Source organism: Mchenga conophoros, linkage group LG15 (genome assembly GCF_057382185.1).
Source record: "Mchenga conophoros isolate Kocher_MC1m ecotype Shallow Benthic linkage group LG15, M_conophoros_male_GT1.1, whole genome shotgun sequence".
NCBI lineage: Eukaryota > Metazoa > Chordata > Actinopteri > Cichliformes > Cichlidae > Mchenga > Mchenga conophoros.
In genome coordinates this window covers 27,805,038-27,818,677 of record NC_140540.1, presented here as the reverse complement: position 1 = coordinate 27,818,677, position 13,640 = coordinate 27,805,038, and the positions used below count along the sequence as shown (strand labels likewise).

The 13,640-nt window shown below is 40.0% G+C and overlaps 4 protein-coding genes across 4 annotated transcripts; 1 reads left to right on the top strand and 3 right to left on the bottom strand.

The window, feature by feature from the left end:
- Window positions 1-703: 703 nt before the first annotated feature.
- Window positions 704-4,355, bottom strand: LOC146558566 (uncharacterized). Its single transcript, XM_085246638.1, has 4 exons — window positions 4,291-4,355; window positions 3,574-3,991; window positions 2,996-3,155; window positions 704-905 (listed from the first exon to the last, which is right to left on the bottom strand). The coding sequence occupies exons 2-4, from the start codon at window positions 3,913-3,915 to the stop codon at window positions 889-891; spliced, it is 519 nt and encodes a 172-aa protein (XP_085102764.1). The 5' UTR covers window positions 3,916-3,991; window positions 4,291-4,355; the 3' UTR covers window positions 704-888.
- A 3,058-nt stretch (window positions 4,356-7,413) lies between these two features.
- On the top strand, window positions 7,414-10,016 carry LOC146558565 (uncharacterized). The gene is made up of 5 exons (XM_085245899.1): window positions 7,414-7,620; window positions 7,955-8,046; window positions 8,425-8,619; window positions 8,708-8,784; window positions 9,041-10,016. Exons 1-5 carry the CDS (start codon window positions 7,470-7,472, stop codon window positions 10,014-10,016), a joined length of 1,491 nt encoding a protein of 496 aa, XP_085102025.1. The 5' UTR covers window positions 7,414-7,469.
- Window positions 10,017-10,597: 581 nt separating this feature from the next.
- Window positions 10,598-11,732, bottom strand: LOC146558564 (uncharacterized). Its single transcript, XM_085245898.1, has 2 exons — window positions 11,658-11,732; window positions 10,598-11,375 (listed from the first exon to the last, which is right to left on the bottom strand). The coding sequence occupies exons 1-2, from the start codon at window positions 11,730-11,732 to the stop codon at window positions 10,623-10,625; spliced, it is 828 nt and encodes a 275-aa protein (XP_085102024.1). The 3' UTR covers window positions 10,598-10,622.
- Window positions 11,733-12,397: 665 nt separating this feature from the next.
- LOC146558563 (uncharacterized) lies at window positions 12,398-13,284 on the bottom strand. The gene has a single exon (XM_085246637.1). It carries the CDS (start codon window positions 13,203-13,205, stop codon window positions 12,600-12,602), a length of 606 nt encoding a protein of 201 aa, XP_085102763.1. The 5' UTR covers window positions 13,206-13,284; the 3' UTR covers window positions 12,398-12,599.
- Between the last annotated feature and the right edge of the window lie 356 nt (window positions 13,285-13,640).

Genomic DNA, 13,640 nt, shown 5'->3' with positions numbered 1-13,640 from the left:
CCAGTCAACACACATATGTGGGGCCCAAATAGGGAGCAGCAGGGCTAATATTTGGGGCCCACTTGGGAAACCCAACTGGGGTCCAGCTAATTTTGTCCTCAGTTTCCATGGTGGCCCCAAATGTGTTTTCCTAGATGGGTTTATGCTGGGTCCCAGATAAGCCCCAAATCAGGCCCAGTCAAAAAAAATATGTGGGGCCCAGATGGGTAGAAGCAGATCTGATATTTGGGGCCCACTTGGGTTACCCACCTAGGACCCAGCTAATTTTGTCCTCAGTTTCCATGGTGGCCCCAAATGTGTTTGCCCAGATGGATTATTGATGGGACCCGGATGGGCCCCAAATCAGGCCCAGCCAACAAATGAGTATGGGGCCCAGATCGGTAGAAGCGGGTCTGATGGTTGGGGCCCACTTGGGTTACCCACCTGGCACCCAGCTACTTTTGTCCTCAGTTTCCATGATGGCCCCAAATGTGTTTTCCCAGATGGGTTAATGATGGGTCCCAAATCAGCCCCAGACAATAAATGAGTATGGGGCCCAGATGGATAGAAGCAGGTCTGATACTTGGGGCCCACTTGGGTTACCAACCTGAGACCCAGCTATTTTTGTCGTCAGTTTCCATGGTGGCCCCAAGTGTGTTTGCCCAGATGGAATTTTGGATAATGTAAGTAAGCTATAATTTAAATCACCTGTACAACAAAGCCAGTTTATCTTTTTTATTAATACTGATTACTATGAAATTTTAAAACAGTATGCTTTTTTATATAATACATTTTTTGTTTGGAGAACAAGTTGACAAAAATGTCCACAGTATACACAAAACAATAACAAATAAATGTTATACAGTTTAAAGGAAAAACAAATGCAGCAAACCACAGCTTCTCACTCATTCACCAATCCATTGGTCCTGAAAGAAATAAAAAAAAAAAAAAATTAGTGCATTTTCACAAACAAAATCAGATTTGCGATAGTACTGAAGTTGTTTTGGAGGTTGTGCTGTTCAAGTTGTTTGACCTCCTACATTGAACTCTTTGAAGACCATGAGTATTCATGGAAACAGAAAAGCTATTTACAAAATGATTTACCAAGTAGGCACTCAAAAATTAAATTAATGTGAAACATTTTACCTTAAAACATTTAAGACAAATGTTTAAAAGATGTCTACATAGTTACAATGATAACTGGTGTTGTGGGCTGTCTCAGTGATTGGCACAGAGCTTAGAACAGGCAAGTGGTTAACCAGTTTTTTGCATGGTACAGCACCTCATAATGAACACAAAACAAAATAGTAAAATGTAACAAGGGCTACATCTACCAAGGAGAAAACAGATTCCACTTCTTGAGGTGTGTGCCAGGCGGGCGCCAATAATTTTCATGTAGGGCTGCCACGATTTGTCGACTAGTCACGATTACGTCGACTATCAAAATCGTCGACGACTGATTTAATAGTCGACGCGTCGTTTGAAGCTTTGTAAGATCACAAAAGACGCAGGAATAAGTGGCAGGATTTAAGAGTGTAATAACGGACTGAAACAGAAGATGGCAGCATTGCATGTACAAGGATGCCAGCTACCGTTAAACCCCGAAGAAGAAGAAGAAGCAGCTGTGTCCCAGAATTCATAGCGCGGCCCAGCGCAGTTTCCAACAATGGCGGCAGCTAGTTAGTTTTAATGTTACTCTTATTATTCTTTCTGGGTCACAAAATAAACGTTTAACATATTCTCAGGCGAGAATGTAGCTGTGTAAACCTCAAATATCTGCTCAGTTTATCAGGACACCACATATTTTCAAAAGCGCTCCGACGTTTTCGGAGACATCTGTTACCCACTAGCTCGTTAGCGAGCCGGGGGCTAGGCTCACTAGCGCCGTGAGAACACCGGACTCCCCGCAAATCGTTTTCAAACCCACCGCTGTCTTTCGCTACTCAGGTTAAATATATATGAGTCACTTAGATAACTTAAAATGTTATTGTTTGGCTTTTTTTTTTAGTATTTTATTTGTTCCTGAGTAAATCAGTTTGTCTGAGATTAAAGTTATAGTTTTTACACAGCTGAATAAACGTCAAGCAGACAACTGATTATCAGAAGTGTGAGATGCTCCAGAATATACTCCGGTGTCCTGTTATATTTTAGATAGCAAGGAGTTTATTAAACTTCACCGAAACAATCTGCAAATTTCATTAAAATTTAATAAACTATCATCTTGTCTTTATTTTTAGTTAGCACAGACCTTAAACACTTAAAGCTGTAAGCTAATGATAGTTATATAAGAGCAGATGCTGCTGGTGCAATAAGCTGTAGTTTTACGTCCAATGGATGATGATCTGATTAGTCGAATAATCGCAAAAATAATCGGTGACTAGTCGACTATCAAAATAATCGTTTGTGGCAGCCCTATTTTCATGTAAATCAAAAATAGGGCCATCAGATAAATCAGTGTGTTACTAATTACACTGGAAAAAATAGAGGCTGGCTCTGGAGTTCCTGGCGCTTATTCACATTCTGTGAGCAACCAAAAAACTGTTTAGTGAGAGACTTCTTCAAGTATGCTACAAGCCAGAAAGAAACGTGGTCATTCCTGCCAGCAGCCACCAACCTCCAGAACAACATGAGCTGATGGTTTCATCTCCACAATTTGTACAGTCTATCTAAACCACGTGTCAAAGTCAAGGCCTGCGGGCCACATCCGGCCCGGCATACATTTATATCCGGCCCGCAAGATCATTTTATATAGATGTACTATTATTGTTATGCATGGCCCGGCGATATGAGGCGCTAATAATATACAAACTACAGATCCCATAATGCACCGCTGAAGCCTCCTTGCTGACCGCTAGGCTAACTGGGAACATTCCCGCGTCAATCAAGTCAAACTTCTGTTATTGCGAAGCTAGCCGCTCACAATGGTGGAGAGAAAAGTTGTTTCTGAATGACTGCAGCTGTAGTGAGCATCCGTTATTCAAACATCAACAAAATATCTTACAACTAATGAACTTACCATATAGCACTTCAAAAACTTTAAGCCCTCGAAATTCCCGCTTTGCATGGCACCCAACGAAGTTATATTGCCTGGAAAGAGCATTGTCCATAATGAAGGCCATCATTCTTCTTGTGGCTTCATCAACAGTGCTCCCTCTGATCTCTGCCACAACAGCAACCTTAGGACACGCAAGGACAATAATTTTACTGACAGTAGTACCATCAGTCACACCTAAAAGAAAGCAAGCACAGCTACACAGTAATTAGGCTCTATAATATTGATGCTAATTGACTGAGAAAGAGTTAGGTGTCAAAGTCAAACACTGTCTGATGTGAATGCAAAGAGCTAAATGATTCACCAAAAGTAATTTCTTAAGTTTTGGGTTTGGCATGGCACAACTTATAACTAGGTAATGTTTGGAGAAGTTATTTTATTAACAAAAATAGCAACTTTTGTTCAGCTCTCCTTCCACTCCTTCATTACACTGACCATGTTCGAACAAACAGCAACTTTCCTTGATCATAACTGCTAGCATGAAACACAGACTGATTGAGGCATTAATCATTGAATATTGTTATTACATCATTATTATTTACCACTTCTTTTAGGAAGACAGGGTCTGCCAGTTTTTGCTCCAGTGCTGCCACATCTGCTACTGTCCGGATGGGAAATACAGCACCCTCGGGTAATACTGCAGCAACTGGTCCATCACGTTGTGTAAGGAGAGACTGTAGCATTCGACTGTGGACCCTCTGAGTGTCCTTAATGTCTTCCAGGAGGGTTAGAACACGTACAAACATGCTCGTATTGGTGGCTTGTAGAAGTTGTCTTGGAACTGGTTGTGAAACCACAGGTGAAGGAGTTGAGGGTTGTAGCGGCTGAACAAATGGATGAGTGATGTTCAGGAAGTGAGTTTCACTTGAATGTCTATTCTCCATTGCTGATGGTGGTGAGGTCTCTGGCTGTTCCGCAGTGTTGTCCCAATCCTCATCAGAGCTCGACGGGATCACTGGCCTTAAAACAAACAAACAAACAAAATACAACAAACATACACACACAAATAAATAATAATCCAAACACATAATTTAGGGTACTGGTTAGTCCTACAAACTAAAAACATTAATGTATATAATGGCATCAAAAAAAAGTCTAAAACAGATTTTTAAAAGTCAACAAATTATAAAGCGCTATTTTGAAATCATATCTGAACCTGATGAGCAGCAAGGCAAGTGTCTGCTAAAGAAACTGTCAGGTTTTTTTTTTCTTATAATCTCAATAAATTTTTGCTTTTAAGGTGTTTTCAACACAATTACCTCCTTTTCCGCTTCCCTTTCCCAATCTGCTTCCAGAATCCAAATAAATTCCACCAAGGAAGGTTTCTAATTTTTGCTTTTAAGGTGTTTTCAACACAATTACCTCCTTTTCCGCTTCCCTTTCCCAATCTGCTTCCAGAATCCAAATAAATTCCACCAAGGAAGGTTTCTAATGGGAAGCAGGAAATGCTGTCTAAAGGGCCAAACTTCCGTACATCTTGAGCTAGGTGTATTAAAGAATGTATATTATAACCAACAAAGTCAAGACCATAAATCAAAGCAAAATCTTTCACAAACTGCTTCAAAACATCCTCTGCATAATCACAGTCAGTTATCAATATACAAATCAGGACTTAGATGAATTCTTGTAGATACAGATAACAGTATAAAGTATCTATACATTTGGCTTGGTATATTATTCAGTAGAACTGGGCTTGTGTAAAGCAAAACTTGTCTCAATTCAGTTGCTTTCTACGTGCTAATTTCAATGAGAGACCTTGGTTTCCTTGCAAAACTTTAAGGAAGATATTGCCTGACAGAAACCATGAATGCTGAAATCAGTTAGAATTTGCATAGACTGTCTGCATTTTCGGGGACTTTTTAACCAAAGATAAATAAGCTTGCGCATTACCCCCATATCCCACACCCAGCTCGTTCAAAGTGACACCCCAACCTGGTGCTCTTTGCTGGCCATAGCACAAAGTTTCATCAGTCCTTTAGTCAACAGAAATTTCATGATAACATAATCTTTAGCATGTTCATCGCAATCGTAGTGCTCTTCCTCAAGTGTTTTATTCTCAAAAGAATCAGAGTACAATATTAAGTCCTGATGATGCTCTGACTCATTTTACTGTGAAACGAAACTAAAATGTTCAACAACTTTCTGAGCTCTTTGTCCTCTGAGATTGCTCCATTGCTTTCTGAAAGACAGCTCACAGATTCTGAAGCTCCAGGTTTCATCACTCTCCAATCAAAATTCAAAATTAACTGAACCAGCAGCAAAAGAAGATCCAAACTACGCTTCACATTTGATAAATACTGATAAGGTTTCCGAAAGAGACTCAGGCGCAGGCCAGGGTTTTCCTTTAAGCGAAGGACAGTGCGTTTATTTACAGTGAACACATACACCAAGTGGCTATATACAACGTGCAGGGGAAACGGGTCCGGGTCGCCAGGGTCCGTGGGAAACAGGGTTGGGAGAAGGGTGTTCCACACTTTCTGTACAAAAACGTTCCCCCTCAATCACTCCTCTCCGCATCGGGTTCCAAAAATGATCTACACACAAAACGTCGGGTTAGCAGGATAATTATAAGAAATTCTCAAGGTACAGGTTAGCAGAAACACAAGTCTAACTGACACTGATAGCTCAACGATCCAGCGAAGACTAGTGCAGACTCGCCATCTAAGTAGTGCAGTAATCAGCTGGGATCAGCGGCCAGTGTGGTGATGAGCAGGTGTGTGGGCCAGCAGCGGGAGCCCGCAGTGAGCATCGCCGTGGCGAGAGAGAGAGAGAGTGAGAGAGAGAGGGCGAGAGAGCAAACAAACCACAAACATATTGCCCCATAGAGGATTGACCAGCGGGGCACAGGGACCATGACAAATACTGTCATTAATTCCCTCTTCCTGTCTTGTTTCCACCACGATTGAAAAAAAGACAAAAAAAACCAAAACAAAACATCATACTTCTTGCACAGCTCTCTCGTAGTATACTTCAAGAAAAGTTTCCCCATCTGAAATATGTTTTCCACATTATTCCCTTGCTTATTATACATCAGTGTACAGTTGTGCTTAGCGCTGTTGTCAGTTGTTTTTTGTGCCAAATTGCAAAAAACTCACCTTGTTCACTAATAAAACCTCTAAAAAAAATTTCTGTAACTTTGCTCTGCTTTACTTCAGCAGCAGCATCAGGTAATGTTCATATATTGATTCATGGTTTTCTTCAGTTTTTGTTCAACTGCAGAATATTTCTAAGGCTATCTGATTTAAAAAGCCACTCTAGGAAAATCTCCTTTTTTCTGTGTTTTATCCTCAGTTACTTTGGCATAAAGACATCTGCTGTGATGCTTACACCAGCCTTAAAAGCTGTTGTATTACAATAAAAGACCCTGACATCACTTTATAAAGTAACAATTCTAATTGTTACAAACTCAAAAAAAGATTCCTACTAGTATATTTCTGGCATGCATCAAATTTTAAATAGAAATGAATTTTGAAATATACACTGTTCTTATGTCAAAGTCTGTAAAAATAAAGAAAGAAAGAAATCACACATAACCCTTGCTACTATTCACTCCACTGTCCAACAGCAAAATCAAACCAATATACAGATATTAATAACATATTATTGTAATAGTGTGACTATGCAATTTATAAGTAGCCATAGTCATAATCAAAACAACAAACATCTCAAGTTTTGAGATAATTGCAAACCCTCCTGGCCAATAACCACACAAGCTGTCCATGCAGGAAGGCTGATAAAGGAGCATGCACAAAATTCAAACAAATTTAAGCCATAATGAAACAAATTAAAATAACAGCGCGCATGCATAAATAAGGCATCAGACAAACACTTAAAGATCACAGATCTTTAGGACCACATCCAAAGAGCAATTGCTTTTCTTTTTTATAAATAAATAAATGTGTAGATTCTAGCCAAATATACATTACAAAAAGGAAAAAAGGAGGGCCACAGCAATCATAGTAAAAGGAGTTGGCACTGTGGCCCTAACAAGACCGACCAGTTCTGCTTAAATAATCAGTTTCCCTCATGTACAGAGCTTGCACAACAGTAAGAGGCAGATTCTTGAGTCAGTACAGTATTTCTGATGAAGTTCTCACTAAAACAACTACACATATAAAGTTGCATACTAAAGTGTGTATAAAAAAAAAACCCCAAACAAATCAAGAATACCTATATTTTCTTTTTTGCTTTTTCTGGAAAAATGAGAATGGCAAGAAAAATGATGATTATGTCTTCTACAGAAATAGAGTGCTCACTGATCTGCCTCTCTGACTGCTGTGCATGCTCCTGACACAGGGGCAAAAGCTGGGGACTAGTTGCTCATGGCCATGGCCTACCCTCCTCACTTAGCCGTGAGGAATGAAGCTAATGGACTACTTGCACTAACACTTCCGCGTTCTATGTAGTCCTGCTCCAGTGCTTCCGGTGCGGTTAAACCATGGCGACGTTCTACACTCGATGCCTACAAGAGCTCCCAAAATTGAACATCACCGATGTTCATCGGATTTGCAGAGTGACGACTACCCCCGCCAGCAAATTAGATAAAGGATTTAAGTTATATGCTGCATCATATATACACAACTACGAAGGTAAGAAAACGTAAATTAACCGACAAAGAAATGCTAGCTAACGTCAAATGCAAACGCTACGTTACTCCGCTATGTCCTTCATTTGATGTCAGTTCTCTACATTACATGTTTTCTTAAACGGTGTTTTATGTCGTCCTAAACTATAGTTGAGGTTTTCTTAACTAATGTCACTTTTGTTGTTAGACACTGTTATATTAGCGTTAGGTAGTTGGCTAACTATGGAGGTAGTTAACTACCTAATGCTACTCTTGCTAAGTGTAAAATATATATGTTTAAGACATGCTGAAATGAGTAATACAGAAATAATGCTAATGGTACTTGTATCTTTATTCAGTGTCCAATAAAGACAGGTTGTCAGGGGAGGTCGGTGTGAGAGCCCTGTGCTACAGGTCGATGAGGAAGAGTGAGGCACCACACAGACTAAGTGTAGGCAGGAAGCTGTGTAAAGTTGTTAATCCCCGTTCTGTGGGGTTCAGTTCATTTAAGCATTAGTTAAGTTCATTCCTAAAGGCCCATCAACTTGAATGTTTTCCTTGTCTCCCTGCTTTATCACTCCTAATTTGACTAGTCAGATAGTTAAATCAACGTGTGTTTGGGTGATCAGAAACATTTGACAACAAGTTAATACTGCAAATATACACAATCTAAGTTATTACAGTTATCAAGCATGGTTAAGTTGTTTTAATAGGGAGAGAAGGAAACACTAAGCATTCAGGAGGGTACGTAACCATAACACTGAACTATGTTCCTGTTCGGCTCTTCCATGAAGATGTTACATTTTTAATTTTCGTTCTTTCTTCTTAGATTAAGCTTCTGGATTCATCGCCGGTGATACTGACACATAGCCAGTGCTCCTGTGTGGCAGGCGCTGTTATGTGCAATCACACAGTGGCATTGCTCTTCCAAACAGCACACTACTCACAACTCAGAGTGCCGGTTGTCCCCCCTGTGCATAGCTGCACGGAATCTGAACAGCAATGGCACAAGCCACGGACAGTGGTAATTTAAATGAGGTTAAAGTTTTTGAATTAGTCCATGTTTACATATGAACAGCAACACCATCCATAGTAAATGTGTCTTCTGTTAGGGTGTGAGGCCAGGACCCATCAACTCCATGATCTTCACTAAGCCAGTACCAAATAGGATGGCCCAGACTGGAGTACGGTAATTACATTTGTAAAATTTGGTTTCATGTGTTACAAATGTATGTTGCTATTTTTTTCATACATACATGTGTCAGAATAGGTATTAATTTACATACAACATTACACTTTCTGAAGACGGCTAACTCAGTCATGTACATATACATCCCAGTCTCTAACTTATGCACCACTGTTTTACACCTTTTAGTTTTTAGTTTAGTTGTTGTTCAGTATAATAACCTTCTCCCTTACATTATTGTCATTGATGTTTTCTTTAGGAGTGGCTTCTACAGAGGCATGGTGGGTCCGTTACCAGATCCCTGCTTGTTCAGAATAACGGAGGCATATGCAAAATTTAATATTGAGGACAGGCCACTTGTGACCACAATGAACATGAGACCTGACAAGCCCCTTGTGGAAAGTGCCTTTGGGCTGGTGCAGGAGGGCAGTGTTCTGTCATATCAGCAGCCGGTTTTGACAACCCGGTACATCACACTACACCGCGATGCACCACCAACACCGCACTTGCCTCTGGAGGGGTATGACATCTTGCCATCAGATTGTGTGTTTGTGTGCTCAGAAGAAGAGCTTCTGCATCTGAAAAGCTTGTCTGTAACTCTGGAAATGGCTCACAAAATAGAGGAAGCTACACGTGAGCAAAGCTCTTCGTCTGAGTGGCATCAGCTCCGCAGGCCCAGAGTGACTGCCTCTAGGTTTCGGGAGGTGTGTCACGTCAGAGGCCAGAGCTCGGCCGAGTCACTAGCAGAGCATATATTGAAGGGAACAAGGCAGACAGCAGACATGAGGAGAGGAACTGAGATGGAGCCTGCAATAGCAGCAGAGTATAGTAGGCTAATGAATGTTAACTACTCACCCTGTGGTCTGGTCATTCACCCCATTGCCCCCTGGCTTGCTGCATCTCCTGATGGTGTTGTTTTTGACCCCAATGAATACCCCCAGTTTGGCTTCGTCGAATTCAAATGTCCCAATGTACAAAACTTTATTGACTGCAAATATGTGCAGATGGAATGTGGTACCCCTAAACTAAAAAAGAGCCACGCATATTACTGGCAAGTGCAAGGACAACTGCTCATCAGTGGGATGCAGTGGTGTGACTTTGTTGTGTGGGCACAAGAGGACTACCTAGTGCAAAGAATATACATGGATATAGATGTGCACAGTGCAATCAGAGAAAAGGCAGACTATTTCTTTTTTTACATATATATGCCAAGATACCCGTGTTTGAAAAAATGAACAGTGAAAACAGCAAAAAGAAAAACAGATCCTTCAGGCTGGCTGGAACAAAATAACTGATGTTTTATTTTCAATATATTTCATGAATTCTTTTGTTGTTACATGTTACTTTTATGTGACATCAATAAACTGTTATTTAAGCAATGGCATCAATTTAATTTTTAAAAACACACATTAAAACATTGAATTTGTGCAGAACTTATTTACATGGTAAGTATTTAAAACTCCATGCCTAGCATACTGATATACATTTAGACAATAACACAACTGAACTGTAGAAAATGACAAATGGTATTTTTGATGTTACAAAAGTTCAATGTCACTTATGGTTTTAAAACGATTTAGTGATTTACTTTATAATTTTGATAAATAGTTTTGTTGAATCTGAATAGTAATAATAGTAGTATAATTAAACAGTATTATTAACATTAAACATTTGCAATGAATTTGAATTATCAATAACTGAAACTCAACTATCGGCACTCAAGTACCAGTTCTGTAATCAAGTATTGTCAGCTGAGAAGGAAGAAATTCAACTGTAGTGGCCTCAGCTGCAGGTCATTTCCTTGTACTGGCACTGGTGTCTTGGGAAAAATCCATCTTGTCTCACTTAACCCATTTTTTAACTAATGCTGTGTTCTGGTAATTTGACAGCATACATGCCACTGCAAACAGTTGGTTGATATTATAAACATGTGACATGGTAATGATGCTATCAAAAAGTTTGTTCTGTTTGATCCTCCTAATGACTCGCTCCACATGTACCCTGAGTCTGGCTATGGCCTGCGTCTCCTTAACCTGGTATGCTGGCATCTGCTTCTGCTTAGATAGAAAAGGTGGGCAGTACACTTTGCATTTACAACAATCAGTGATTAGGAAGCCCTTATCTACCATCACTGCCATGTCTTCAGTCAACTTCTCAGCAATGCCTGATTGTTTGAATAGTTCCTTGTCACTAACCGAACCAGCATACAGATTAGAGATGAATGTCACTGGACCATGTGGAGCTATGCCAACCAGGGCTTTCATCGTACAGTGGGATTTGTACGAAGAGTACATTTCACTTTGGAGAAGTGGTGAGGATGGTGTCTGACACCTCAGCTCTGTACAGTCAAGGATCATCTGGGTGTCTGAGAAATCTTTGAATTCCTCAGGGAGGTAAGCTTGCACTTCTTCACGTGTAAGCCAGATGCACTGAGACCCCAGTGCAGTGGCAAGAAAATTTGTCCATGTTGCAATAATGCGGCTCACTGTGGACTGGTGTATGTTAAATCGGTGTGCCAGGTCCCTCTCCTTCAAACCAACTGACAGGAAAACCAGGAAAAGAAAAAACTCATCAATTGGCTGTAGCAGCTGCCTCTGGAAGGTGAAAACAAAAGGGAAAATGTTACTCCTTAAGCTATGAACTAGTAAAATTATTCTTTTCTTGGCTAAATGTTTTGTAATGGTTAGGCATACCATACTGTACCATGGGGTAAACAATGAGGTGCTGTAGTGCACAGGTGTATGTATGTAAAGGATACTGAGTCTAGCATACATACACCTGTGTATGTATGCTACTGTACATAAAGTAATGTTATTGTACATAAATACAATAACATTACACCTCTAGTTCTAACTACCAACAAACCCATAACCTACTGTTGATGTGCGTGCAGGTGTCAACACTTCTTCGTCCCGATTGGCAGCTGACTTGGCTCTTGAAACCCGGATCATTTTATAGATGCAAGGCTCAATCAAAACCCAGAATGCCATCAAATGATCATAGCACACGGCCATAAACAACCAGAAGAGTCTGTTCAGTGACAGGTTGCTTCTCCCCAAGACAAGAACTAACAGACTTAAAAACTCCTTTGTCCCACACGCCATCAGACTGTTTAACTCCTCTCTGGAGGGGAGAGGGAGGGGAAACAGGAGGACAAAGGAGGGGGGAACAATACTTTTTGTAAATAGTCAACAGTGCAATAGACTCAATACTTGAAATGTGCAATTCACTTGTATTTTTATTTTTTATTCCTATTTATTCTATTTATCCCCTTTGTATATTTTATTTATATTTGTCTCTGTATTTATATATGTGTGTGTGTGTGTGTGTGTGTGTGTGTGTGTGTGTGTGTGTGTGTGTGTGTGTATATATATATATAACAGTTCTGTAACTGTAACTTTGGTCGTTGCTGTGCTTTTTTTGGAAGTCGAATTTCCCAGAGGAACCCACCCGAGGGATTAATAAAGTTCTATCTTATCTTATCTTATCTTATCTTATCTTAGCTTGGAAATCTATTCACGAGAGAGACATACATCATGTCAATCATTAATTAACATTACACACTGACATAAAAATAATGTGAACTGTGACAAATATGCTAATGGAATGCTGTATAAAATAGTCTGATTAAGAGTATTTGGTGTTGTATTTTACCTGTAGCATTAGGATATTGTTTAAATACTAAAGCATCTACATAAAACATACAATCAGCAGAGAAAAAGTAAATTTCTATTTTGTTTTCATTAAGACTGGAAAAACTTTCGAAATTTAACTGATGGTGACCTTGGTATATTTTAAACAGTTAGCTTGAATAGAACTTAGATGTACCTGGTATAGAATCGGATGTCAGTGTCGGAGCCAGCAAAACGCTGTAACCCAAATTCTCGCTGGACACGTAACTCCTGTATTTCCTTCCTCAGAGTCTCCACGTCTTCGGACAGGTCTTCTGCAGCTGATGCAGATATGTCCAATGCAGATGGCTCAGGGACTGAGCAGTAGTCATGATCTCTTGTAAGACTGTGCTCTTCTTGATCGTCAGGAGGAACTAGTTCAGGGCGTCGCTCCATTCTCTCCCAAACACTACGCCGCGGTGGTTCAACTTTATAGCCATTCCACTCAAAAAGTGTTGGTACGGCACCTTTAATAAGCCGCCTTCGACCATCGAGGGTTGTTGGCTCTATGAGTTGATCACTGGCAAAGTGTCTGCAGCAGACCCTGGTGTGAGAGGTAATCGTGAAATGATCCCGGCGTATATTTACCAGCCATTGTCTTCTCAAGTCGGAATGGGTCGGAAAGGCATGAAAACTTAGTATGCCGTTAAATTTGGCTGAAGCTGAACAAAGTGGGACACAGCAATGCTCGGAGTATTTCTTCTCCTGTTTTTGAAAATGTTCTGTTTTAAATACTTTCCTTTTTATACTCATTCTGAAGCGACATTAGCATAGCTACCGATAGATAAGCAAACGTACCGGAAACGCACAAGCGGTACTATTTGGAAACGGAAATACGTCACATGCCTTAGTGCAAGTAGTCTATAAAGACAACACCAAAGCAATTTTGGTTGCTCTGATAGTGAAAATACCCTCCCATATTCCTCCTAAAAAACTAGAACTTTGTTAAATTGGTCTAATACAGTCCTTTATTAATACTAATCATAGAGAAAAACCAAGATAATGTTTAAGTACAACTTGATGTTAAGTACACGCAGTAATTAATTTTGGTGCTAGTTAAGCAGTATACAGGACACCAGAAAATGCTTTCAAACTGAAAATTGGCTAAATCCAACATTACCTAAAAATTTAAACTAGCTTAGCCTTGCCTGAGTGCTAGGAAAAAGTTCGCCAGCACTTGTGCCATAC

Excerpts from the sequence above, each read along its gene's own strand:
- LOC146558566 (XM_085246638.1), bottom strand. The coding sequence starts at position 3,915 with ATGGAGAATAGACATTCAAGTGAAACTCACTTCCTGAACATCACTCAT. Across the intron at positions 3,156-3,573 it reads CTGTCTTCCTAAAAGAAGTG|GTTGCTGTTGTGGCAGAGAT; the intron begins GTAAATAATAAT and ends GCGTGTCCTAAG.
- LOC146558565 (XM_085245899.1), top strand. The coding sequence starts at position 7,470 with ATGGCGACGTTCTACACTCGATGCCTACAAGAGCTCCCAAAATTGAAC. Across the intron at positions 7,621-7,954 it reads ATATATACACAACTACGAAG|TGTCCAATAAAGACAGGTTG; the intron begins GTAAGAAAACGT and ends ATCTTTATTCAG. Across the intron at positions 8,785-9,040 it reads ATGGCCCAGACTGGAGTACG|GAGTGGCTTCTACAGAGGCA; the intron begins GTAATTACATTT and ends TGTTTTCTTTAG.
- LOC146558564 (XM_085245898.1), bottom strand. The coding sequence starts at position 11,732 with ATGATCCGGGTTTCAAGAGCCAAGTCAGCTGCCAATCGGGACGAAGAA. Across the intron at positions 11,376-11,657 it reads CACCTGCACGCACATCAACA|AGGCAGCTGCTACAGCCAAT; the intron begins GTAGGTTATGGG and ends TTCACCTTCCAG.
- LOC146558563 (XM_085246637.1), bottom strand. The coding sequence starts at position 13,205 with ATGAGTATAAAAAGGAAAGTATTTAAAACAGAACATTTTCAAAAACAG.